Consider the following 24982-nt stretch of genomic DNA (forward strand, 5'->3'; position numbering starts at 1 on the left):
CTGTAAATGCTGTAGATGATCAGACAAATGAGAAGTTTGAATTGGTGGTTGATCAGGTTTGTATGTATAGATGAAAGTGTCATCAGCATAAAGTTGAACACACAGTATACATAAATATAGAAGAGATGTGGTCCCACTGTTGAACCCTGGGGGCACACCAATTTGTTGATTGATTGAGAGAGGAGACTGTTCTTAACAACAATGGCGGCTCCTGAAGTGGTTAGCAATGGAAAAATCCGGATATTCTTTGCTCCTTTCTGGCTTTAAAAAGAGTTTGATTGACAGATGGTGAATCCAATCACCTGCTAAGTATATTTTTGTGCCAGCCCTTTTCCACCTGTTTCCAATGAAAGCTTCTTAAATTGTTCTGTGTACCAAACCACCACAACTATTGTTGCTGTTTCCATACAGCTTTACTTATGCAATACTGCACAATGTGCATACATATTCGTTAATAGACACAAGGCTGGTGCGGAGCTCAGCTGCTCAAAGCTACAGATGAGGTCAGGGACAATGGTGATTTAGAAAAGTTAGTTCACTTATTTTCCGTGTTAGAAATTTGTTACTACATGCAATGATCCACATAACAATTATCAGATAACCAGAAACTTCAACTATAATGCTAATGTTGCTCATCAATTTTTGAACCGATGTTAAACCAAATCTGATCAGCTCTTGTTGCAATGTTTTATTTCATGGGATCAGTTTTTTAAATACTTTTACTACATACTACATTCAGAAACGAGTTTGACGTTTAAGAACATTGAGGTGGAAACATAAGGAAATAATATCAAATGTTTCAATTCACTGCTTCTTCATGACGAGCAAATGTTCTGCACCTTCAAAAGGATAAACTACATTTTTGTGTGGAGCAAAACTCAAACAATTTCTCCCCTGCACGGCTTAAACTTTTTCATTTCTTTTTTTAAAAGAGAAGCGTGACTTTTAATTTCAACACTGGACCGATAACATTACATGTTCTCTAAAAACATTTTCTTAAAAAGACGTTTCACTCGATACGCCGTCACAGAATAATGACTGGCAAAGTGTGGAACAAAACTGCTGCATTCAGGGTAAGGCCTGTCAACAAGCAGAACTGCAAAGACATTTTGACACTGGAGAAGAATTATGGATAAAAAACCCTGCAAAAAGCACATATTTCAAGCAGACGTGTGTGAGTAACTTTTAGTCTGAATGGGAGAGACGTTCAACAAAACACACATCCCCGCTGCTGCCTTTTGGGCCTCTACAGTCAACAAACAGGAGCCAAAACAGTTTATAGTGTGAGGTCTTGTATTTATTATTATCTCAACATCTCAAAATACATTTTATTCATACTTTTTAAAATTTAACATATTCAAAAATGAAAAAAGCAATAAAGAGAAAAAAAAGATATCAGTACAAAAAGATTATTTAAGCATTCTGTTACAAAAACGTTGCAGACATAGTGAGTCTTCAACAGACATGTAAACGTGAAATCTCTTATCGGCACAAACAACCAAACATTCTTAATTATTATTTTATGAAGCTTTTGAGGCTCCTCTGCTCAAAGTTTAACAGGAGACCAGTAGTACTGTGTGCTATTTATACCATTCTGATCTCACGTTAGTCTGGAAATAGCTTTATGTGGATGTAGATGTCATCTATGTGTCATATTCAATGCATTTCTTCAGCTATTTATGATTTTATGTTATATTGTTCACTCTTTGCAAATCATTCTTATTATTTTTATTAAGAGTGTTTGATCATTAACTTCAGAATCAGAATATTTGAGATGTAATCTGGTTTCAGATAAGGGTGATCAAAATTTCTGCTGTGACTTGGTTGAAACGTGAACATTTTTGTAGTAAAAACAAAGTAGTGTTAAGAGAACCATGTGTGCTCTCAGTGTTGGTGTTTGGACTACAGCCAGCCCTCCATGCTGCTGTATGTTACCAGGTTTTATGAATAACAGTAATCCTGGAATCATCCATTGTGCATGGGAGCAATTTGGGTAAACGCATCTTGCCCAAGGACACATAGGCATGGACTGGAGGAGTGGTTTCAGGTTCACTGAAAACTCACTTGTTCCTCTTTCTCTTCTCCATAACTTCATTACAAGAGCACTCTGTAAATGTGCTCCTCGCTCTTATTGGTCACAGTCACGGAAAGACATCGTGGAAGTTTTGACATTGTGCCCCAAAAATCATTTTCCATTCCCAACAGCCCAGAGCTGTTGGATCACACCGTTGTCTGGCTGATATCTTGTACCTCTTGTTAAAACCAAGGCTGTGGTCTATGAATCCTTTTTAGCTCGAGATGTTTTCGTAACTGTGTGAAATGACCCAGAAGTATCTACATAGCAGCTGCGATAAGAGACGCTAGAACTCTCTAGACGCTAAGGGAAAAGTGCTTTACTCCTTCCTTATCTCCTTTAGCATAGGGAACACTGGGCCATCCTTCACCAAAGGGAAAGGAGATAATGTCGTCCCAAACTACCTTGAGGCAGCAGCATTTAAAGCTATGTACCATTTGGTCATCAATAACATTGGAGGTCAAGGAAAAGTTGTTCAGAAAAGAAATAGGACTAATTTTTTGGACTATTTGACTGCTGATCAAGTCTTAAAGCCGCACAGCATTCTGGTCTTTAGAGTAAAAATCCCTGTCACCTACAGGTTTTTTTTTTTTCAAACATAGCTTTATCCAGAATTACAGCCAGATGTCAGTGGAGAAAAAGCTAGTTAATGGAGCTAGAAGGAAGATTTTTGTCAAACTATTGTTGAATGTACTTTCACACTCAATACACAGATAAGTACCTTGAAACCATAAATACCATCTACAATGTGTTATAAGCAGACTCACAAAGCATTACAACATGCTCATATCACTGTTTTGTTATAGCTATAAGCATTTAATTAATTATGACTTATAAGATGAAGTATCATAATACTTCATAATTGTGGGTCACTTTTTTGTAAGCTCATGTCTATAATGCATTACAAAGCTACTTAAGTGTTATAATGTGCTTATTGCACTGTATGAATATACACGTAAAGTGGAATTGTTTTAGGTATTTTATATATGTATATTCCTCAATTAAATCTTAAGAGTGTTATTAGGGGGCACATTTGTGAGATGTAAATTTTATCAATATTTTGAGGGTGCTGCGGAAAACTACGAGTTGGCAGCATTATCTCGATCTCACAATAAATTATCCTTGAATTCTTTAATTACCTGCCAGTGCAGATATGAATGGAGTCGAATTTCAACATTTGCAATACAAATAAACATGCTGAATCTATTTTATATCGACAACAAGACGGGGAAACTGTGTCGTACCTCTCTGACTTCTTCCTTCTGCCAGTAGAGTTTATGAAAGTGTTGGCCTTTATGAACTGAAGACATCCATGACAGGATTTCAGTGCATGTTGTGACGGTCATCTCGCTAGCAGCGGGCACGTCATGTTATGTTTTGGTTGCTAACTAGATAGTATCACAACAGTAGCTTTAGTAGCTTTAAGTGCACTCCTAATTTTTTTGCATTTGTATCAGGAGTAATATAAATAAAAGCAACAGAATATTCAAGAATTCCAACATCTTTATATTAAAAAAGCCAAATCTGGGAAATGTCCATGGTCTTTGACTATGTTTGAGCACCAAGCATCATTGATGTAAACACAGGGTCTGCCTACTTTTGTCCTGCAAGTGCAGCTTGAACCGGGATGCCATGATGGAGCTAGGTCAGGGAGCAGGCAGGTTGTTGGAATAGCTCAGAACCTCCATCTCCGCTCTCCTCCTGAGGCGGTCAAATCCGCTTTAGCTGACGTTAGGTCCTGCAGGTCTGGCTGGTCGGTAGGAAGATGTCGTGAACGGTGATCTTCTCAAGGTCCGATGGACTTTATCCAATCTCCACGCTTTAGTTTTCAATTTTTTATCTCTTTCATTTGCCTTAACTGCTCCAGTAATAAACACGAAAAGACAACAAATTCAAACAAAAATGTAAGTTCATGGGAGATAGGCCGCTGCAGAAATTTAAGCAGCCTTTACCGTAGCAGTGCAAAAGTTAAGACACAGCTTCCCTGTTTTCTAAATGTTTGTTGTTTTCATAAAATATATTGCAATTGTTGAAATTCTATACTCCATTCATATCTGCACTGGTAGGAAGTTAGTGTTTACAATGATCGGGCTGAACCTTGCGGTTTCCTGAGGGTCCCTTGCAGTATGCACCTACATGAGCAGGTTGCAGTTTTTTTTTTCTTCGTCATAAAGCCTCCAGAATCATATCAATGTTTTAAAAAATTGGTTGCTTAGAGTAACTTACAATCAAATTATAATGCATTATTAATAGTGCACTATGCATTAAAATGCATTAAAATGAATTACAACAACCATGGTAATATAATACACTACTATCCCTGCAAAAAACAAACAAACAGTGGTATAAGCAGTTTATAACACATTTTGAGTACGTTTAATATGCATTTTTAAAAGGCAGCTAAAGGCCAGATTTTTTATGTATGATTTCTCCATCTATGGTTTCAAATGCATTCAATTTAAAAAAACTTCTTCTAGCTTTTGGCACCGCACAAGGTGGACTGTAAACACCAGGATGTGGATATTTGGATGGCAGTGTTGGTTTTAGTGATGCACAATCAGCACTGGAATGGTGGGCTGGGATTTACTTCTTTGGCCAGACAGAAAGTAAGAAAGTAAGAAAGAGAGAAAGAGAGAAAGAGAGAGCGCTTGTTTCGTGCATGGTGCATGTCTGAGTGAGTGGGCATCGGTTCAGAGTCTATATTTAGATGTGTTGGAGAGACAACTGAGAGTCTGTTGTTAAGACGGTTCCATCCTCTCCACACTTTAAGAGGCGTCTTCCCCGTCTCTCTGCTCACCGGGCTCCACTCTCTGAGACAGGAGGAAGGACTCCCACACAGCCAGGCACTGGAAGAGAAGACACATCATCATCATCATCATCATCATCATCATCATCATCATCATCATCACCATCATCATGATTGAGGTTTTGGGCCTTTACACTTCTGCTGCGCAATGAGTTGCCAACACGAAAATGCGGAATACTGCACTTTTTCAATAAAAGGTTCCTTAAGATTTACACAGGCTGAGACCAACTTACAAGGATCCTGTGTTAGATAAACTGCTGTATAGCCTGAGCTACTGTAAAGTAGTTTATTGAGATTCATTTTTAGCAAACTGCTTTAAGTGAATTTGAGTTCTCTGGTAGACAGTTACACAGTGTATATGTCTCGGGCTTTTATTTTGAAAGGTAAGAACGGAAGGAGAGGATCTGGTCTGTGCTGCCTTTGTCAAGGCTGTAAGGAGTTTTCCACAAAGCGATTGGTTGATGCCTAAATTCTGCAGTGTAAAGTTTGCATTCTGTGTGAATGTTAATATAAGTGCCCTGTTTTTTATGAATTAAATTGATTTTGAATGGAAAATAAAATCGTAATCGAATCTGTCACAATGATTAGAAATCAAACCTAATCGTGAGACTCTGTAGACCCCCCCCCACCAACACTGGTCTTTTGCTGCATCATTACCAGCTAGCTATGGTTGTTGCTACATGCTAGCTTCCCTCCACTAAAGCTTTCTTCCCTTAAAGTCCTTTACACACCGGGGGGGCGTTATATTTTCAGGCATTCATTTGAAATTCAATATATTGTGTATGTGTTTTGGTATTTCTGTTATTTTTGGACATGACTACTTTCACACAACACAAAAATATTATGCAGCGTTAAAGCAACATAGTTTTATTCGGTACAAGGAGGATTCTTCTGAGCTTTTGTTCTGCGAATAAAGGAATTAACCAAACACGTTGTACAGAACGTGTTGCGTTATGAAACAGCAACACAGAGGCTCTGTTGTCATAACCAAGACAGAAAACTTTATAACTCCATTCCATCTTGACAAAGACAGCGCATTCCAGATCCACAACTTCAGTTCTTACCTTTCACAATAAAACACCTGGACGCATAATATTCTAAGGCAAGTTTTTTGCATCTTTGTGCCATTTATTCATTGCTCCTCTGGTGTGTACAGCCTTATCAACACTGGTGGTCTGTCAGAGTCTGAAGAGCTTTCCATATCATCTCTCCCCTCTTTCTCTTTGGATCTGCCTCACTCTTCTTTCCATCTCTACCATCCTCGCCATCTCATCAGTGATTACGTTATTGCACCGACAGAGGCTCTGAGGGAGCCCCATTGTGAGGATGCAATTGTGGATGTGTGTGTGTGTGTGTGTGTGTGTGTGTCGCAGAGGACTTGCCAAAGCGAATCACACTTTTATGGCATAAAAGCAGTTATCTAGAAGCAGAGGCAGGAAGCCATGCGACCAGAAAGTGGAAATGACAAGCACACACCAACAGGCACAGACACTTTCAAAAACTAATCTATGAACTTGGGTTCCACTCTGTCAGCACACATCAATAAAGCTCAGTCAGTTTGTTTGGAGGCGGCAGTAAGTCAAAGCCTAGGCCTGTCAACTCTCCATTTAACAGACAATTTATTCCAAAAGCACCCACAGCAGCTTGGTAGCACAGGTTGTTTGGAGGCAGAAATGGCTTTGGTCAAGTTAAACCACAATTTACCTTTCCTAAGTCCAGCCCCTTTTTAGTCTGGGCTTCAATAACAATTTAGCAATCTTTGAAACTTTGAAACCTCGGTCAACTTTCCCCTTTCATGTTATACTTAGATAATCTACGTCCGTTTGAAGGGTTTCAAACTGATTCAGTGGCTAAAAGATAGAGATGTAATCTAAAGCCTACAGATCCCAGTGTAAACGAGTATCACCATTACACAATGTTCCACCATGACTAGCTCAAACCAGCTTGAAATTGAAGAAAAACTGGTACGATTGCATAAGATTTTAATGAGCAGAGCCAGATGATTGGCAGACCTTGGTCAGAGCTGGCCAATGCTAAGTTATGATTGGCCAGTCTGCGTCGAGGGGCAGGCCTTAGCAATGGGTCACCTAATTCATTTTTGGCAGAACTGGTTCTTGTGGCTCGAGAAGAAAGATAAACCACCAAGATCCTGTGTCCCAACAAGCATTTTTTCAGCACCTTTACATCAAAATATATTGTTTCAATAATTTATATTTTTGATAAATTGTTCTGCACTCTGGGACATATATGCATTTATCCAATCAAATGTTATTTGAGACAACAAGCTTACCCCTCCCTTCATTTGAAACTACACTTGGCTGTTTAGCTAAAATGCCCAATATTCAAGTGCAAATATCAAGCATGTTTGACAGTAGCGGATTCTTTCAAGTACGTTTCAAAACAAAACTGCCTGTACACACAGAACAGACATAACCATGAAAAAAGCCAGGTTCATTCAGCTACATGTTAACACACATACACACACACTGGCTGTAGCAGACAAACCCAGCTCTAATTACAGGGTTCATTAGGAAATCAGGGGCCTGAACAACTGACAGCTATCTTCCAGGCTCCCCTGGAGCTGAACAGGTAAACACAGAGAACCTGGCCAAACACACACAGATGGCATGGCGACACACTGCCACCTCTCTAACACACACACGCCACACACACACACACACACACACACACACACACACACACACACACACACACACACACACACACACACACACACACACACACACACACACACACACACACACACACACACACACACACACACACGGTGGAGTGGCAGAAATCCATTTCACTCAAACACTTGAAATCAAGGCCTACTTTGCTCATTACAGACTCACAAAGCAGCTACCATTACAGTGTTCAATATGCTCTCTCGCTCTCTCTCTCTCTCTCTCTCTCTCTCTCTCTCTCTCTCTCTCTCTCTCTCTCTCTCTCTCTCTCTCTCTCTCTCTCTCTCTCTCTCTCTCTCTCTCTCTCTCTCTCTCTCTCTCTCTCTCTCTCTGCTCAGTGAGGTTATGGGCGCGCTGCAGCGTCCCCACTTAATTGCTCACTCGACCCGTCCGGTTGTTTGAGCTGGACAGAGCCATCGGAAGGACATCGGAGGCGCATATTACTACCAGGTATAACTGTAAGCAGACCTGGATACACGGTGCATTTTAATACAGGCTGTAGAGGGAGGACAATGTTTCTTACAATGTGGTCTTAAAGTCTTATGGTCATTGTACGATAGGGTTGCACAACGAAATTAAGATTGTAGTCCCAATTTGCTTTATATAAAGAAAAAATATATACTATATATGGAGGCTGGAGATCAAATTAATGATGAAAGAATTAACCAATTTGTTAGACTCCAATGACCCCTTTAGGAGCTTGCAATGAAATATGTCCCATATTCAGATTTTATCAAGATATGATTTAACGCTGTTAATTTGTGTCCCCCATCTAATTGAGATTCAGTCACTGTCCAGCTCTGCTGCATACACACTATGCTTGCTTTTTGGGGTGAGGGAAGAAAGCGAGGAAAGCAGAGGGGAATGCTGTATAATTGGGGACGGCCCATGAAACCCCTAATGTCCGAAAATTGTCCCATGAGGTCGAAAAAGCTAATTTGTCCCCACAGCCTGTTATTCTGAAAACTGCAGTTGCCTTTGTTGGTAGGGTTGGTCAAGCTTCGGCATTAAAAGTGAGATGGTTAGGGTAAGAATTCCAGGGATAGTAAATCAGAGGTAGAAAAGGGCAGGTCAAGAAGGTCCGATGATGTCATTCTGTATAATAATTAGCCATGTGCTTGTGTTTGTTGCAGAGAGTTTGTATTTTCAGAGCGGTGGTAAATTTTTCAGAAATCAGGGTTTTGAATAATTGGCTGTGGGAACAACGGCATGGCACAGATTAATGCAGCTGTTTCTATTTCAGCTGTGGACAGTAGCTTTGCTCGCTCACTGGATTATGGCTGGTTTGGAAAGGTCACACGTCATATGCATTTCCGCCCACGTACATGTATGTGGATTGAAAACGCGATTGCATTTATACTTGTGTTCAATGTGGTCGCAAAGTGACCCTGACCACCTCCGGACGTAGTTTGGAGGATCGGATCACAATCAGTCCTCGATGTTCTTTGGGTGTAATTTCACCTGTACTTGAATGTGGTCAAGCACTATTAGATGCAATCAGATCACAAAAACTAATTTTAATGCAAGGTGTAAAGGGATCAATGATAGATCAAATGTTGACTACAAGCAAACTCCAAAGGGTAGGGCAGATAACATGTTCCATACAGCCTTATACTTCCATCCCTGGTGTTTTTCTACATTTATTAGTTTTAAGCGAAAATAATGTAAGAGCCAATCAATCAGCTTGCCATGTTAAGAGTTTGTAAAATCTGAAATAAATGTTTGTTTATTAACTTATCAGAAAAAGAAAAATGTTATTCTGACCAGAGTTGACAAACACATCCGGATCCCAAAACTGACATAACATAGTCATAAGACCAGTGGAAAATACACAGCACCATGATAAACAACAACTATGCATGGGCAATGGACTTATAATGATACATTAAAATGTTTATGAAAGCATCAGGGGTGGCAGGGTGTTATAAAAACTATCAAAAACAAAAATTTCAAGTTGAATCCATCTATCATTTGTTTCACTGTGCCATCCATCCATCCATCCATCCATTTTCCTCCGCTTATCCGGGGCCAGGTCGCGGGGGCAGCAAGCCAAGGAGGGTCGTATTAGGAGCCATATTCGTATTAGTTTGTTGCACTTATTGCATTCATATTAGTTTGTTGCACTTATTGTATTCGTATTAATTTGCTTCTGCACTACACTTTTGCTCTGGTTTATGCTTTTAGATGCTTGTTTAAGAAAGGAGATGCACTTATGACTCCTGGTGACTAGTAGTTCTCTTGAATACCTATGTTGAATACACTTATTGTAAGTCGCTTTGGATAAAAGCGTCTGCTAAATGACTGTAATGTAATGTAATGTCCTCCAGACGTCCTTCTCCCCAGCAGCACATTCCAGCTCCTCCTGGGGAACCCCGAGGCGTTCCCAGGCCAGACGAGATATGTAATCCCTCCAGCGTGTTCTGGGTCTACCCCGGGGCCTCTTACCAGTTGGACGTGCCTGGAAAACCTCTAAAGGGAGGCGTCCAGGAGGCATCCTGATCAGATGCCCGAGCCACCTCAGCTGGCCCCTTTCGACGCGAAGGAGCAGCGGCTCTACTCCGAGCTCCCTCCGGATGTCTGAGCTCCTCACCCTATCTCTAAGGCTGAGCCCAGCCACCCTACGAAGGAAGCTCATTTCGGCCGGTTGTATTCACGATCTCATTCTTTCGGTCACTACCCATGATTATGTAAATGTTGAAGCGGGGGATTTTACATCTAACAAACCTATAGTTTTAAAAGATACTTGTCTCGGTTCAGCACCTAAATGCTCATTCTGCAGTATACGAGCACAGCTGTTGACACCTTCAGGCCAAAAACAAGAACATTGCCCTACAACAGATGAGAACCCCCCCTTTAAGCAGTCCATGTTGCTATGAGGTAACCATGACAACACGGACAATGCTCTGCCTCTGCAATTCACGGTGGAGGTAGAGCACCAGCTCATCACAAACCTGCATCTGAATAATGATCACTGCATCCGCAGTGTGTGCTGGATTTGAGGAACATATTATGCTTTTCCACTTTAGTGTGTTATATATATTTTTTTTTTTTACATGTAAAAGGTCCGTAGAGTGTCAAACCTGAAGTCCACGCCTAAAAGGAGTTACCCTCCCCCTCAGAATCACTGCTCCTGAGCTGCCTGGAACGGCTCCATTGAATTCTCTCCTTCACTTCCGTAACTTTATGAGGTCATAATGTTACGGAAGTGACGTAAAACTCCTTGAGGCTAGTTTGGCCCACCCTCAAAGAACAAAAGAGAGAGACGTAGCTGGAGCTCTGGAGGAAGAGTTTTTTGAAATGTGAAACGTTGAACAATCACAACAGAGGGGGCTAGGTGACCAATCAGGGCAGACTTTGCTTTCTGGAGGGAGGAGCAAACGCTACAACGGAGTATTTCAGAGAGAGGGTGAGAAGAGGTGCAGCAGGACAGCCAGGATGAGAAAAACAAGGCGGATTATGAGAATTAACACATGTAAACATGTTGTAACTGTAACTTGAGATAAAAATATGCAACTGGAAAATAGCATAATAGGGCCTGTTTAATACATCAGATCAGCAAAGTTCTCAAGCAGGGAGCAGGAGGTTTGTCACATCCATACATGAACTGAAGATAATCGTCTCTCCATTATGTACTACTACCACTAAATGAGTCTGTCCTCCATCGACCATCAGTGAACATCATCAAGATCTTCTTCATAATGATCTAAAAGAAAAAACGAGGATTGATGCATGATGGTTCACCACTGCACATCTCCAAGCACTGAATGTTCCAGAAACTCTCCAGACACGCTGCATTTGATTAAAGATCCACCAGATTGACGCATACCAGCGACAGCACATTTAAGGACTAGTTCAACATTTTTGTAAACGCACTAATTCACTTTCTTGCCCATGGTGAGATGAGAAGATGTTCACCACTATCATGTTTTTGTGCCAAGCATAGAGCTGGAATAGGTAGAAAATTAGTTTAGCTTTGCATAAAGACTGGAAGCAGGGGGGATAGCTAGGTGCAAGTAGCTCTGTTTGTCAATCGCTATTTGTATTCTTTACTCCATGCAGTCTAGGGCTGCAAATATCCAGTTTTCACTATACTGTATGTCAATCTGTACATCATGCAGTCTTTCTTATTTTCATTACCCATTATTGTGCATTGTTTAGTCAGAAAATCATCCATCTGGTCCATCACCAGAGTCCATGGTGACGTCTTTAAATGTCTTGTTCTATGATCACTAGTCTTTAAACCTAAGCTATTCTGTTTGTAAAATGAAATACGAGTGAAAAGCAGCCATTCCTCACATTTGAAGTTGATTGACAAATCAATCAACCAATCAGCCCTTATGAAAAACTGACAAATAACATTCCTGTAGTATATCAGCATATTTAAAGAGCTTGGTTCTTGAGGTTGCATTTTCAAAATGTATTACCTCAGCTAATTGAGTATCATAGGGTGACCATCAGGACCATCTCAGGTTGACCATGGTCCACTTCTTCGCCTTATGTTCAACGTTCTCAGGGTTTTCCCCAATAATATGTATGGTTTTCATTCTAAAATGCGGTATCACCTTCCTCATCGACCTTCCTGTCTACAGCCATCTCTACATTACGCCACAACACTGTAAGAAGGGCAATATACTATTTGTGTGGGTATGCAGAGGTCTGAAGGTACTATAAGGTCATGGGTGCACTAAATGCTAATCTGAAATAGCATCTAAGGACACCCTCGGGGTGTTTATACAAAGTTTAAACAGCTCACTACGCTCCTTTAACACCTTTTCCCTTGTAAATCCTGATTCGCCCTTTGGTCTCCACTGAATTGTCGGTTCTCCCTGTGATCACAGAGCAGCCATAAACCCCATGAAGCCACCCCCCACTCCTGCTAGGTGGAGATAAAAAAAACTCTGCAAAGCAAAAGCACTGACTGATCGACTGCCGCTGATTCTGAGGGGCAGTTAGACCAGACACACCGGATGTAATCTCTGTAAAAATACATAGAATCGGTTTCCGTTGTAGTATTGACCAGTCATGTCGAGCAGGGTTCGATTGAATGAAGAATAACAGTCCGTGTGGAGAGCTAAAGAGTACACATTGGCAGAATCTAAATCTGGGAACCCTCCTCTATTGTCTGAAAATGATTTGGCTTTTTATTGGTTTAAAATTAGCTTGTAAACTGGCTACTTGGGAAATTCAATTCAATTCAATTCAGTTTATTTTGTATAGCCCAGAATCACAAATTACAAATTTGCCTCAGAGGGCTTTACAATCTGTGCACAAACAATCCTAGTTGCTAATTGGACTGAAAACAATGAGCAGCTTGCTTGGCCTGAAGTCTTCCATGGGAATCTTGAGGCGTTTCCGGGCTACACCAGATGAATGATCTAAATAAGAGGCTTTATACCTCTTTATACCTATAAGGGGTTTTGGCCAACTGGATCAAAATGCTTCCTCAATGCGTTTTGGGTGCATTAACACCTGTACTTGCATACGGTTAGGCACTAACGGATATCAGTCTGATCAACAAAAACTTGTGATAAGGGATCAATGATAGACTCAATGTTGAACGTCAACAAACTCCAGGGATCTAAAGGGTACCTTTTAGATCACATGTTCCATACACCTTAACACGTTCATCCCTGGTGTTGTTCTGTATTTGTTAATTCAAGGACAAATAATATAAGAGACAAGCAATCAACTGACACATTAGATTTAAGGAAATCAGAAATGCATGTTTGATTATAACAGTTTCTGCAAAATTTTAATTGCAATGCATTGTCAGTCAAACATTTATATTTACTGACCAGAGGCCACCAACACACCTGGCTTTCTGGGAACCCTCCGGTTATCGTCTGAGGATGTTTTAAGATTTTTATTGGTACAAAATTAGCATCTTAACTGGCAACTTGTTTGACAAAGCGACCGTACACATCGTCTCTCAACTCTTTACACCTCTCTCCATTGCTTTCACGTACATGGTGTGATGGTCAAGGCGACTTGTTTTGTTTCCGGTTGGCTACCTCTACTTCTTCTACTGTTTACTGGTGGAGTACACTTTGCGTAGCCTACATTATTTGCTCTAAACCACTGGCTGGAAACGTAAGTTTGCTTACAATTGTCTTGACAATTGTGTTGAAACCTTAGTATTGAGACATTGGTCTGCGTGAGGGGTTTCCTGTGCATTGAGGTCAAGGAATGACTGCTTACCAACCTGTTCATTAGTGAAGTGATGTTATTGATGCTTCGGGTGAAGCTGTTGATAAGGGAGCAATGGTGTCCGATGGGGTGGTAGACGTTACCAGAACGATCTGATCAAAACTCAGTTTGCTACAATAGAGGGGATTGGTGACCCTATGGCTTTATGGTTTTATTCAACTTCTAACGGCTGAGCCAAACAGAGCCAAATCAACAACAACAAAAAAAGAAAATCGTTGTGTAAGGTAAGGATTAGATTGTCTTGTCACTCACTTCACACCTGTCATCCCCTGCCTGCTCCTCTGTCATTCTGTGTTACTGGTGCATGCATGTCATATGGGAATAACTGTCAGAAGGACTAAACAGTAAAGAGGGATGACTTTGTGGTGTTGAAGCATTGACAAATGTCTACATCCCTCAAGATGTCATGACTGAAGCTCTTTGTTGACACAAGTGCTGCAAATAACCATTTTCTTTATTGAGTTATGTCTTGATTATTTTGTCAATTCATTTTTACAAAGATTAGTCTATAACATGACAGTAAAAAGAGAAGAATACCTAGTAAAATGTTCAAAATCCTCACATTTGACAAGATGGATCAAGCAAACGTTTCAATTCTACTTGACATTGGTCACAAATCAGCTTTCATACTTAAAACACTATGCCCCCCTACTCACTTTACCATTTTCCTCGATCACCCCATCTACCGGCATTAATCCTCGCTCTCTATCTGCTAGTCCTCCCCTACAGTCCGCCTAGGTGGTATCAAACCCTCCAAGGTGCAGGGGTCTTATTAGACTCTTACAGTCCTCCACTCCAATAAATCATTCACGGGCCCCGTGGCTACACTAGCCTAGCCCTGAACCTGAATAACAATATGAGCACATAGCAGAGAGTGATCGCATCCTTTGGTTTCACTCTTGCCGGAGAGTTATCGTTTGCTCGCTCGTTGCTATGGAATATAAAGAGAATAAAAGAGGTGAATGCATTTTAAATTCATTGCAACTGGTCTACTGTGTGCCATATGAGTCACTGGGATGAAATCAATTTTATGCAGTTATCAATTGTTTTCATAAAATAGTCTGAAGCCCTATCTGGACAGGAAGCACATTCTTAATTGAGGTGTGGGCATGAAAATATGAATTGCTCCTTGGTAACTAGACTCATACTTTTGGATGGCACCCAAAGGACACATCATATTCCTCAGCTCACATCTTATTAATTGGTTTATAGGAGGACAGCCTATTACTTCATATCTTAGACCAGAGGTTTTCAATGTCTGACACTGTAGGCCCCCCTTCAGACAACTGCTCAATTCCTATGATATTTTGGGAGATATTAACAAAAAGCATGATGCTGCCACAGTCAGTGGGTTATCTGTGGGCTAAAAAAGTATTCGGAATTCCAATGGATGCTCAGGCAACCATCACTTAATTACTTCAAATCATGATGTCCAATGTCTTTTTATTTGCAATAGACATGGATGCACCCTCAGAAACACTGTCACTGACACTGATTTACATATAAACGTGTGTATATGTGTGTTTGTGTGTTCAAAGACGACAGAAAGAGAAAGAGTATGATGTTTGATGCAAACGGCACCCAAGGTTAATAAAGTAGCTAAATTGCTTCCATGAGCTATTAGTCACAGCCACTGCTGCTGCTCCAACTGCTCCAATCAGCATTGGTATGTAGAACAGATCAGAAGGATAAACTATAATAACCAACTTACCTGCCTAGCTGTATATTTGCCTCACGTCCAGCCAGACCCCGGGAGAGAGTTCACTCTAGGCAGCTAAATACACGAGGTAACTGCTCTTACTGTCAGTGTACATAGTTATACAATAGCATGTGTAATCTGGTTATAGTTCTTGATTATCAAATTGTTCTGGCAAATACAACTCTTAAGGTACGGACGTTTGGAGACTTGATTAATTTACATTGTATTACGTTGCCTCACATCTATAAAGTCCTGGTTGGAATTCACAGTGATTTAGGAAGCTAGGCTGTCCCACTGGCCCCTGGGTAATGTTGTCCATTAACATTTCACCAGTTGGAGTTAAGGAGCCTTCTATGCAGGGATAATATTACAATTTGATCCCCGGCTTGGATGTAGCAGATATGTGTAGCTTGTATCATTGGAGACCTCAGACTCAGCTGATCAAATAGAAACAATTCTACCCTCCAGTGGGTCGGAATAATTCTTCCCTCTGTAAAGCTCTACATTTTTTCAAAATCCATCTTAGTTTATGCATAGGTTTGGAAAACTTAATCAAATCTTGATAATGACACGTATTCCTCAGTTCTCCGTTCTACACGCACCATTTCCTCATTCCTTCACCTAGATTAATAGTAAAGGGCTAACGGTTTATGTTGGTATGTCATAATTATGTGAAAAACATCTTGTTATAACAATAAACTTTTCATGTCAAAACGTGATCCCCATCCAGTGTGCTGAAATGGCAATGTTCATCTCAGGCAAGATACAGGAATTATTAATTAATCCATTAATTTAAATGGTTGTATGGAACACCATTTTTTTATTTTTTAGGCTAAATTCGACTTACATTCAAAATAGTTACTGCATTTACACCTTTAGCACCAATGCAATGGCGTCAATTGAAAGTTAAATTCACTGGATAAGCCAATGACTAATATATAATCAAACATTTTGTAGACCGACTTTCTAAAAATATGCACCAGATTTTAATATACTGTACACTATTGATAGAATACAAAAATTGCATATTCTGAAGGCCTCTGGATCTAAAGGTGTTGTTCATCACAACACAGTATGTTGGGATTCCAAAGAGGATTATTTTGTTGGAAATGTATATTCACCAGGTTATTTAAAAAACTGTCAAATTGTCTTTCATTACACACCACACACCAACTCAAACAAGTATAGAGTTGATGATACAGGAATTTCTGCTTTTCATATGCTAAAATTGTGAATATATTTGGAGAAAACAGGTACTATCCAAGTAGAATAAATCCTCAGAGGACCCACAAGTGTGCCAAAAAACAGCAGGTATTTGGGGCTGTAATTAATACTGGGGGAAGGGGTGGGGGGCGTAAAACATACACACATGCTCTGGATGGGGTTTGAAATCATTGAATATGCAATATTAAAATCATCCTACCAACCATACAGAACTAAATCCCGTTTGAATAGGGCTTGGAATTAGAACTCAATGACAAGATGTTCTCACCAAAGATGGGGCAAAATAGAATCAATCTTAGGGTATAAAGGATTGTCTCCCTGAACATAGCCAACTATCCATCAAAGAAATAACTATTCAATGCCTTAATCAGATTTAACCCTTCTTTGGACAAGATGTGAGATCCTCCTCCATGCACTGTTTTTACACGATACATGCTCCATTTTAGCACTGTCCTGGTTTACACGCATTAACATCAGATACATGCCCAGTAGAACCAGTCAATCGTCCCCTACTTCTACACAATATTTGTGTTTTTGTACATTCATGTAATTCCAATTGAAGCCACAAAAGTTTACCCTCATGTTAAAGTGATTTGTTTTTAAGTCTTTGTTCACATATGTAGACTCGAAGTAACAAGTTTTCTCTTGTCTCCTACAGGTCTGAAGCTTATTGATGAGTTTGTGTTTTGCATTGCCTGGAAATAAGGGGGGGGGATGCATCATCCATTTTTATACAGTACATGTGGTTAAGCATGTCATTTTAAAAACGCAGGTCTGATGGATAGCTATTTTGCCACGACATTGGGCTCAAGAAAAAGGGACTTTTCTTCTTTGCTGGGTGCTGGTTGCCTGTTAAGGTTTATGAAATAGAATGGGGAAGCCAAGGCCTCAACATTCCGTTTTTATCTCCATGTTGTTTGGTTTACTTTTACGTAGTTGAGTGGATTAGAAACCAGCTGTCCTGCGTGATTGTTAGTCTCCAGTTTGGTGCTCCCGCACATTCGAAGGACGTTTGCATAAATCTGAATGTTTCTCAACTTCTCCAGGCCAAGCCATTGGGCTACTTCTGAGTCGGGAGTCACTGTGGTGGTGCCAAGATGTTATTTGCATGGCATCCTGCCATGACCAGATTTAACTTTAACCGAACCATCTAAACAGACTCATGTTTGAGTTAAAGTTCAGTTCAGTTTCAAGTTTTTTTTAATCTGTTCAATGAGCTGAGCTAGCCTGAGCAGCTAATTAGCCATCTAGCCTGCAAACTAACTTTAGCTTCATTTGAATTTCAGTTGGACTATACATAGTCTTTATTTATCCTTTATTAAGAGAATGCCAGCGCAGGGGGGTGGGGGTTAGCCTGTTAACATTAACTGCTGAGAGTTTATAACCTACATTAATTATTGTACTGGAGTTTCTGTCTTTTCACTGTGACCGAGCGGTTTTCTTGCAGAGGCCACTGCTGCATTATAAATTCTTGTTAGCGCTGTGTTTTCTACAAGTGAGTGGCCGAGCTGTGTCAAACAGATGTACTGACTTGGCAGTGTAAGCATCTAATAATCAATATGGACTCTGTACTTTGTGTTTTTAATTTGTTTTTTTCTGTTTTTTCTCTTTAAAGGCTGGATTGATTAACAGTCTGTGCTAGTTGGCAGAAACAAAAGGAGTGACATTATGGTCTGGTTTCCAAGAAGCTGTCAGGTAATCGGTAATCATTTAGTGCTGAATTTACTCAGGCCGCAACAATAACTTTGGGCCCAAAAGCTGATGCAGGCAACCAGGCATCCCGAAACTGGAAGTAATATTTTTAGTCACCTTATATTTTAAGTAACTCAGAAACTTTGAAGTCCTATGTCAGTTCGATGTATAATAATGAAAATGTAACATAAAAGAATGAAAGCGTTATTAGAGTAACTGAACAAACTTCTTTGTAGGTTGTGTTACATCTGATATTTTAAAGAATTTAATAAGATGTCCACCTTCAAGTCCTGCTATGCAAAATACCAGTAGAGCAGCTGTTGTCCTGGTTTGGTTTTCTAGACCTTTATGCCGATTCCCAGAGACACCAACATCAGCTTGTCTATCATCTCCACTTTCAAAGATCTGCCAGTCTGTCTTGACTCTGACAGACAGCTGAAACCCCTCTCACAAAAAGATGAAGGGACTGGGGTATATTACATTACATTACATTACAGTCATTTAGCAGACGCTTTTATCCAAAGCGACTTACAGGAAGTGTATTCAACATAGGTATTCAAGAGAACTACTAGTCACCAGAAGTCATAAGTGCATCTCCTTTCTTAAACAAGCATCTCAAAGCATAAGCCAGAGCAAAAGTATAGTGCAGAGGCAAATTACTACGAAAACAATAATTGCAACAGACTAATCCGAATATAGTAAGTTCTACAAACTACTACGAATAGGATAAGTGCAGTAAACAAATACGAATGCAATAAGTGCTACGAGGAAGGCTCCGGGTAGTACTTCTTGAAGAGGTGAGTTTTCAGCCTGCGCCTAAAGATGGGCAGCGACTCTGCTGTCCTGACGTCGGTGGGGAGTTCATTCCACCACTGAGGGGCCAGGACAGAAAAAAGCTGTGACCGGGTGGATTGGCCGCAGGGACCTCTGAGCGACGGGGCAACCAGTCGCCCGAGGCAGCAGAGCGAAGTGGTCGGGCGGGGGTGTAGGGCTTGACCAAGGCCTGGAGATAGGAAGGAGCTGTTCCTTTCACTGCCCTGTAGGCTAGCACCAGAGTCTTAAACTGGATGCGAGCTCTTACAGGGAGCCAGTGTAGAGAACGGAGAAGGGAAGTTGTGTGAGAGAACTTGGGGCGATTGAACACCAGACGTGCTGCAGCTTTCTGGACAAGCTCCAGAGGTCTGATGGCCGACGCCGGGGCTCCGGCAAGTAGTGAGTTGCAGTAGTCCAGGCGGGAGATGACCAGAGCCTGGATGAGCACCTGCGCCGTCTCCTCAGTGAGGAAGGGGCGAATCCTCCTGATGTTGTAGAGGAGGAATCTGCAGGAGCGTGTGACCGATGCAATGTTTGCTGAGAACGACAGTTGGTCGTCCAGGGTCACACCCAGATTCCTCACAGTCCGAGTTGGCGTCACCACGGCATCATCAATGGTGATGGACAGGTCTCGGTGCGGGCAACCCTTCCCCGGGAGGAAGAGTAGCTCGGTTTTGTCCAGGTTCAGCTTCAGGTGGTGTGTCGCCATCCACTTCGAGATGTATATGTTAAAAAGTTGTTGACTCTGAACCAAAGGCCAAGACTGGGTTGCCAATGGCAACCATGATACTCTTTCTGTCAAGCTATGTTACTACCCACAATCTGATGGATTCCTCATGTCCTTCTTTTATGATATACAGTGGGTACGGAAAGTATTCAGACCCCTTTAACTTTTTCACTCTTTGTTTCATTGCAGCCATTTGCTAAAATCTCTTTTTTTCGCATTAATGTACACTCAGCAACACATCTTGACAGAAAAAAACGTAGAAATGTAGAATGTTTTGCAAATTTATTAAAAAAGAAAAACTGAAATATCACATGGTCATAAGTATTCAGACCCTTTGCTGTGACACTCATATTTAACTCACATGCTGTCCATTTCTTCTGATCCTCCTTGGGATGGTTCTACTCCTTCATTGGAGTCCAGCTGTGTTTAATTAAACTGATTGGACTTGATTAGGAAAGGCACACACCTGTCTATATAAGACCTTACAGCTCCCAGTGCATGTCAGAACAAATGAGAATCATGAGGTCGAAGGAACTGCCCAAGGAGCTCAGAGACAGAATTGTGGCAAGGCACAGATCTGGCCAAGGTTACAAAAGAATTTCTGCAGCACTCAAGGTTCCTAAGAGCACAGTGGCCTCCATAATCCTTAAATGGAAGAAGTATGGGATGACCAGAACTCTTCCTAGACCTGGCCGTCCAGCCAAACTGAGCAATCGTGGGAGAAGAGCCTTGGTGAGAGAGGTAAAGAAGAACCCAAAGATCACTGTGGCTGAGCTCCAGAGATGCAGTAGGGAGATGGGAGAAAGTTCCACAAAGTCAACTATCACTGCAGCCCTCCACCAGTCGGGGCTTTATGGCAGAGTGGCCCGACGGAAGCCTCTCCTCAGTGCAAGACATATGAAAGCCTGCATAGAGTTTGCCAAAAAACACATGGAGGACTCCCAAACTATGAGAAATAAGATTCTCTGGTCTGATGAGACCAAGATTGAACTTTTGGCGTTAATTCTAAGCGGTATGTGTGGAGAAAACCAGGCACTGCTCATCACCTGCCCAATACAATCCCAACAGTGAATCATGGTGGTGGCAGCATCATGCTATGGGGGTGTTTTTCAGCTGCAGGGACAGGACGACTGGTTGCAATTGAAGGAAAGATGAATGCGGCCAAGTACAGAGATATCCTGGAAGAAAACCTCCTCCAGAGTGCTCAGGACCTCAGACTGGGCCGAAGGTTCACCTTCCAACAAGACAATGACCCAAAGCACACAGCTAAAATAACAAAGGAGTGGCTTCGGAACAAGTCTGTGACCATTCTTGACTGGCCCAGCCAGAGCCCTGACCTAAACCCAATTGAGCATCTCTGGAGAGACCTGAAAATGGCTGTCCACCAACGTTCACCATCCAACCTGACAGAACTGGAGAGGATCTGCAAGGAAGAATGGCAGAGGATCCCCAAATCCAGGTGTGAGGAACTTGTTGCATCATTCCCAAGAAGACTCATAGCTCAAAAGGGTGCTTCTACTCAATACTGAGCAAAGGGTCTGAATACTTATGACCATGTGATATTTCAGTTTTTCTTTTTTAATAAATTTGCAAAAATTTCTACATTTCTGTTTTTTTCTGTCAAGATGGGTTGCTGAGTGTACATTAATGCGAAAAAAAATGAACTTTTTCGATTTTAGCAAATGGCTGCAATGAAACAAAGGGTGAAAAATTTAAAGGGGTCTGAATACTTTCCGTACCCACTGTACAACTGATGGCATCAGATAGGATGTCATACGGTACCAAGTCAGTGATTACGTAGCTACGCTGGCTTTCCAATGGAGCATGAGAAATGGAGGTCAACCATTTTGCCCTCCAAACAATCGCTGTGTCAAGTCACGGTGTAGAACTCGGCACCAGATGAACCCAGCGACAGAGGAAGCTGGGATACATTGTAATGTTCTGTTTGGAGTCATGGTTTCTGTCCATGGACTGATTTGCGGATTCTGCTCAGCACTCCCTGTTAAGTGATGCACAAGACACTTTGAAATCGGATTATTGGAATCGGCCATTGGAATTGGAATTCAAACCACCTACAAATGGGGTTTGATCCAATTTGCAAAAATCATGTTGTTTTTAGCTGTCCAGACCATAAATGAATCTGGATGCAATCTGGCAGTCGGAATTCAGCAATAGCGCTTTGAAATATAGTTTGAAATAATAGTTTATCTTCCATTATTATTATGTTATTGATGAACACAAGACGCCATTCATGCAGCACACAGATCTGCTCTTCATTTCTGAGTGCTCAAAATAACAACCTTTGACAATCATTAACATATCATTTCTCAAATCTTCAGAATTAAGAGCTCAATGTGTCTCATGAATGCCTCAAAAATATGCTGAGAGCATTAGCCTCATTTGTATTGCTATTTCCATGGCTGTTCAATTGATCAGGCACAGTCAATGAAAGTAAAGCTCAGTTTCTAACAAATAGTTTCACCTGTATAAGAAATGCTGTCACATTCAGAAGCCAAGAGCCCTTTTGGCTGCTTCTATATACGCATTTTCACATGCACAGTCCGCCATGTGCACACACACCCGTGCTCATTTGCTTTCTGGGGGCCACTGTGCTATGTGATGAGTGGTTTTGTCAGGCCTGCTGCAGGGAGCGGCTAAGGAGAGACGGCCTGCACCCTGCAGGGAAAACCCAAATATATGACAAGGACACACACTCCACTCTAAATTATTCTTAACCATACCCATGTACCATTTTATTCTGATGCATTACCAGCACTAGACAACCTGAAACTAGAAAGGCTGCCTCTCACGGTATCAAAGTAGATACAAAACCTCTCCGTTGTACATGACAAGGCCAAAAGTACACGGATAGTCACCCAAAGTATGTGGATACCTGAACATTCCAGACATAAAGTCACAAAGATGTTGGATGTGATTGAGGTCAGGTCACTGTGCAGGCCAGTCAACACTTCTTCTTCTTCCACACAAGCAGGATAAAAAAAACATTTCGATTTTTGCTATTTCAGATTCAGAAATTCAGCTTAAAGTGTTCATCATAAATGTTGATTTCTGAAGAGGTGAAACGCTAAGTCAATGAATCATTCCAGGATTTGATCAAATTCACATGAAGTACTTGCTTGATTTTTTGGGGTTTTGGACTGTTGTTGGGGAAAAAAAGAAGATTGAAATATGTCACTTTTGACTCTGGGACATTGTGACATATTAACATACGTCTAATTAGCGTTTCTCATAATCAGCAGAATTGAAAAGTCATTTAACAGCTTCCACAGGAAATAGAGTGTAAATAGAGCTGGCAACCCTTTTTACAGGCCGGCTGTTTGAGGAGAAATAAAACATAAAGCGCCGCTACCCTCTGCTGGCAGAGCTCCGGCCTCCACGACCAGAATACCTCCAGAGCAAATAGAAGCATATTTCTGTCATCGCTGCATTCTTAGACTCCAGCGTGACTAACAAAACCTTTAAAAGAGTAAATGATGGGAACTGTAACGCCTTCATTGTCTCCTTCTCCTCCTGCTGTAATGCTCTCTCTTCCCATCTAGCTCCATTGTTCTTTTTCAACATCTTAATTCCCCCTCTGTCTCTGCCGGGCTGCCTGCTCCTTAATCTGGATATCGGATGTCTCTTTTACACTTCTTTTCTCTGTTTCACTACACTATGTATATCTCCCTCCTCTTCTCCCAGGTTAAATCCTCTCCCTCTGAGATTGGTCACAAAATACACGAAACCAGGAAGGTTTCTAGTTCCATTATTTTGTGCAGATTCCCAATACAACAAGCGGCCAGTGTTCCATCAAAAAGACTATTTACAGAGAAATATCAGGACTTGCTCTGAGAATTTGACAAACTTCTGCTCAAAGTCCACTTTAAGAAGAGCACCTTATTCTGGGGCTTTCTGATGCATCTTATGGTCCTCATCAGCATACAGTGTATTGGCTTAGTTGTCATCATGTGACCAGCTGAGTTACATTAACAGGGGGTCTTTTAAACATGTTGTTCAAACATGGTTGTATGTGAACTCCATGATACCAAACTCACATGATCCATCTACATGACAGCAGAGCAAACCTCCCCTGCTGATGAAGACCATGAGATGTGGTTGAAAGTTGGTGCAGAGATGAGTAAAAATCAATAAAAAACTTTTACATTCTAATTTAGGAATATCATAATGATATCACAAATTACATATGAGTATATTCAATTACTGAACACTATAGTAATAATATATAAGGATTTGGTTGGTGAGCTGACTATGATGTATGAGCGTTACTCTACTGAAAAGAGAGGGAGCGGTGAACAGGTGGAAGTGATTGGACATGTGAAAGGACAACAACTTTGGGGCAAATTTACCTTACTTGACAACTGTGAATTCTGAGCTCCGGCTTTCACTGGAACGCAGCATTACTAATCACTGTGGACTTAAATGATCCAATCAGCTGCTCCTGTATCACACAGTCTTGTAACACAACTAGCACTTCATGCTGATGTGTAAACTTTGTTCCCCATTCCTACAAACCATTCCATTGATTTGTGAAGACAGAAGAAGTTACAAAGACTGATGATGGGTTATTATAATAGGGAATTAGCTCCAGATGGAGCCCATCCTAATAGCGCATGTGTGCCAAATCAATAGACTGTTGGCCTCATTAATTCTAGTCTACACTGAAATACCTCCCCTTAAGTTTTAGAGCAGAGTTTAACAGTGTTATTTCATCTATAGGACTGTTTTTTCCGCTCTACATCTTGAGCTTACCTGCTCGTAGTACTCCACGTTCTTCTCAGCGGTGGATAGAAAGGCTGATTTGAGGTCAGATCTCATGCTGTCCTGCCAGCGGGACCAGTCTCCCTTCAAGGCATTGTTGGCCATCTCCACACGGTCCGCCAGACCATCCACCTCATCCTGCAGCTGTCAGTGAAACACAAGGAACAAACGTCACAGTCTGACAAATACATTATCTGTTTAGTAAAAATGTTAATACCAGAATAAACAGAAGATATTGTCCATTATTCAGAAATAGGACAAAATTGATTGT

At 41.1% G+C, this 24982-nt stretch overlaps 1 protein-coding gene across 1 annotated transcript in view; it reads right to left on the reverse strand.

Moving 5' to 3' along the window:
* Positions 1-1291: 1291 nt before the first annotated feature.
* The window catches only part of snx7 (sorting nexin 7), a 43890-nt gene continuing 20199 nt past the window's right edge, over positions 1292-24982 (reverse strand). Inside the window, exons 8-9 of the mRNA XM_054623396.1 lie at positions 24703-24855; positions 1292-4920 (exon numbers count right to left, since the gene is read on the reverse strand). Coding sequence (XP_054479371.1) covers positions 4840-4920; positions 24703-24855 — 234 coding nt within the window. The 3' untranslated portion in view covers positions 1292-4839. The remainder of the gene's footprint in view (positions 4921-24702; positions 24856-24982) is intronic.

This window comes from Anoplopoma fimbria, chromosome 21 (assembly GCF_027596085.1).
Source record: "Anoplopoma fimbria isolate UVic2021 breed Golden Eagle Sablefish chromosome 21, Afim_UVic_2022, whole genome shotgun sequence".
NCBI lineage: Eukaryota > Metazoa > Chordata > Actinopteri > Perciformes > Anoplopomatidae > Anoplopoma > Anoplopoma fimbria.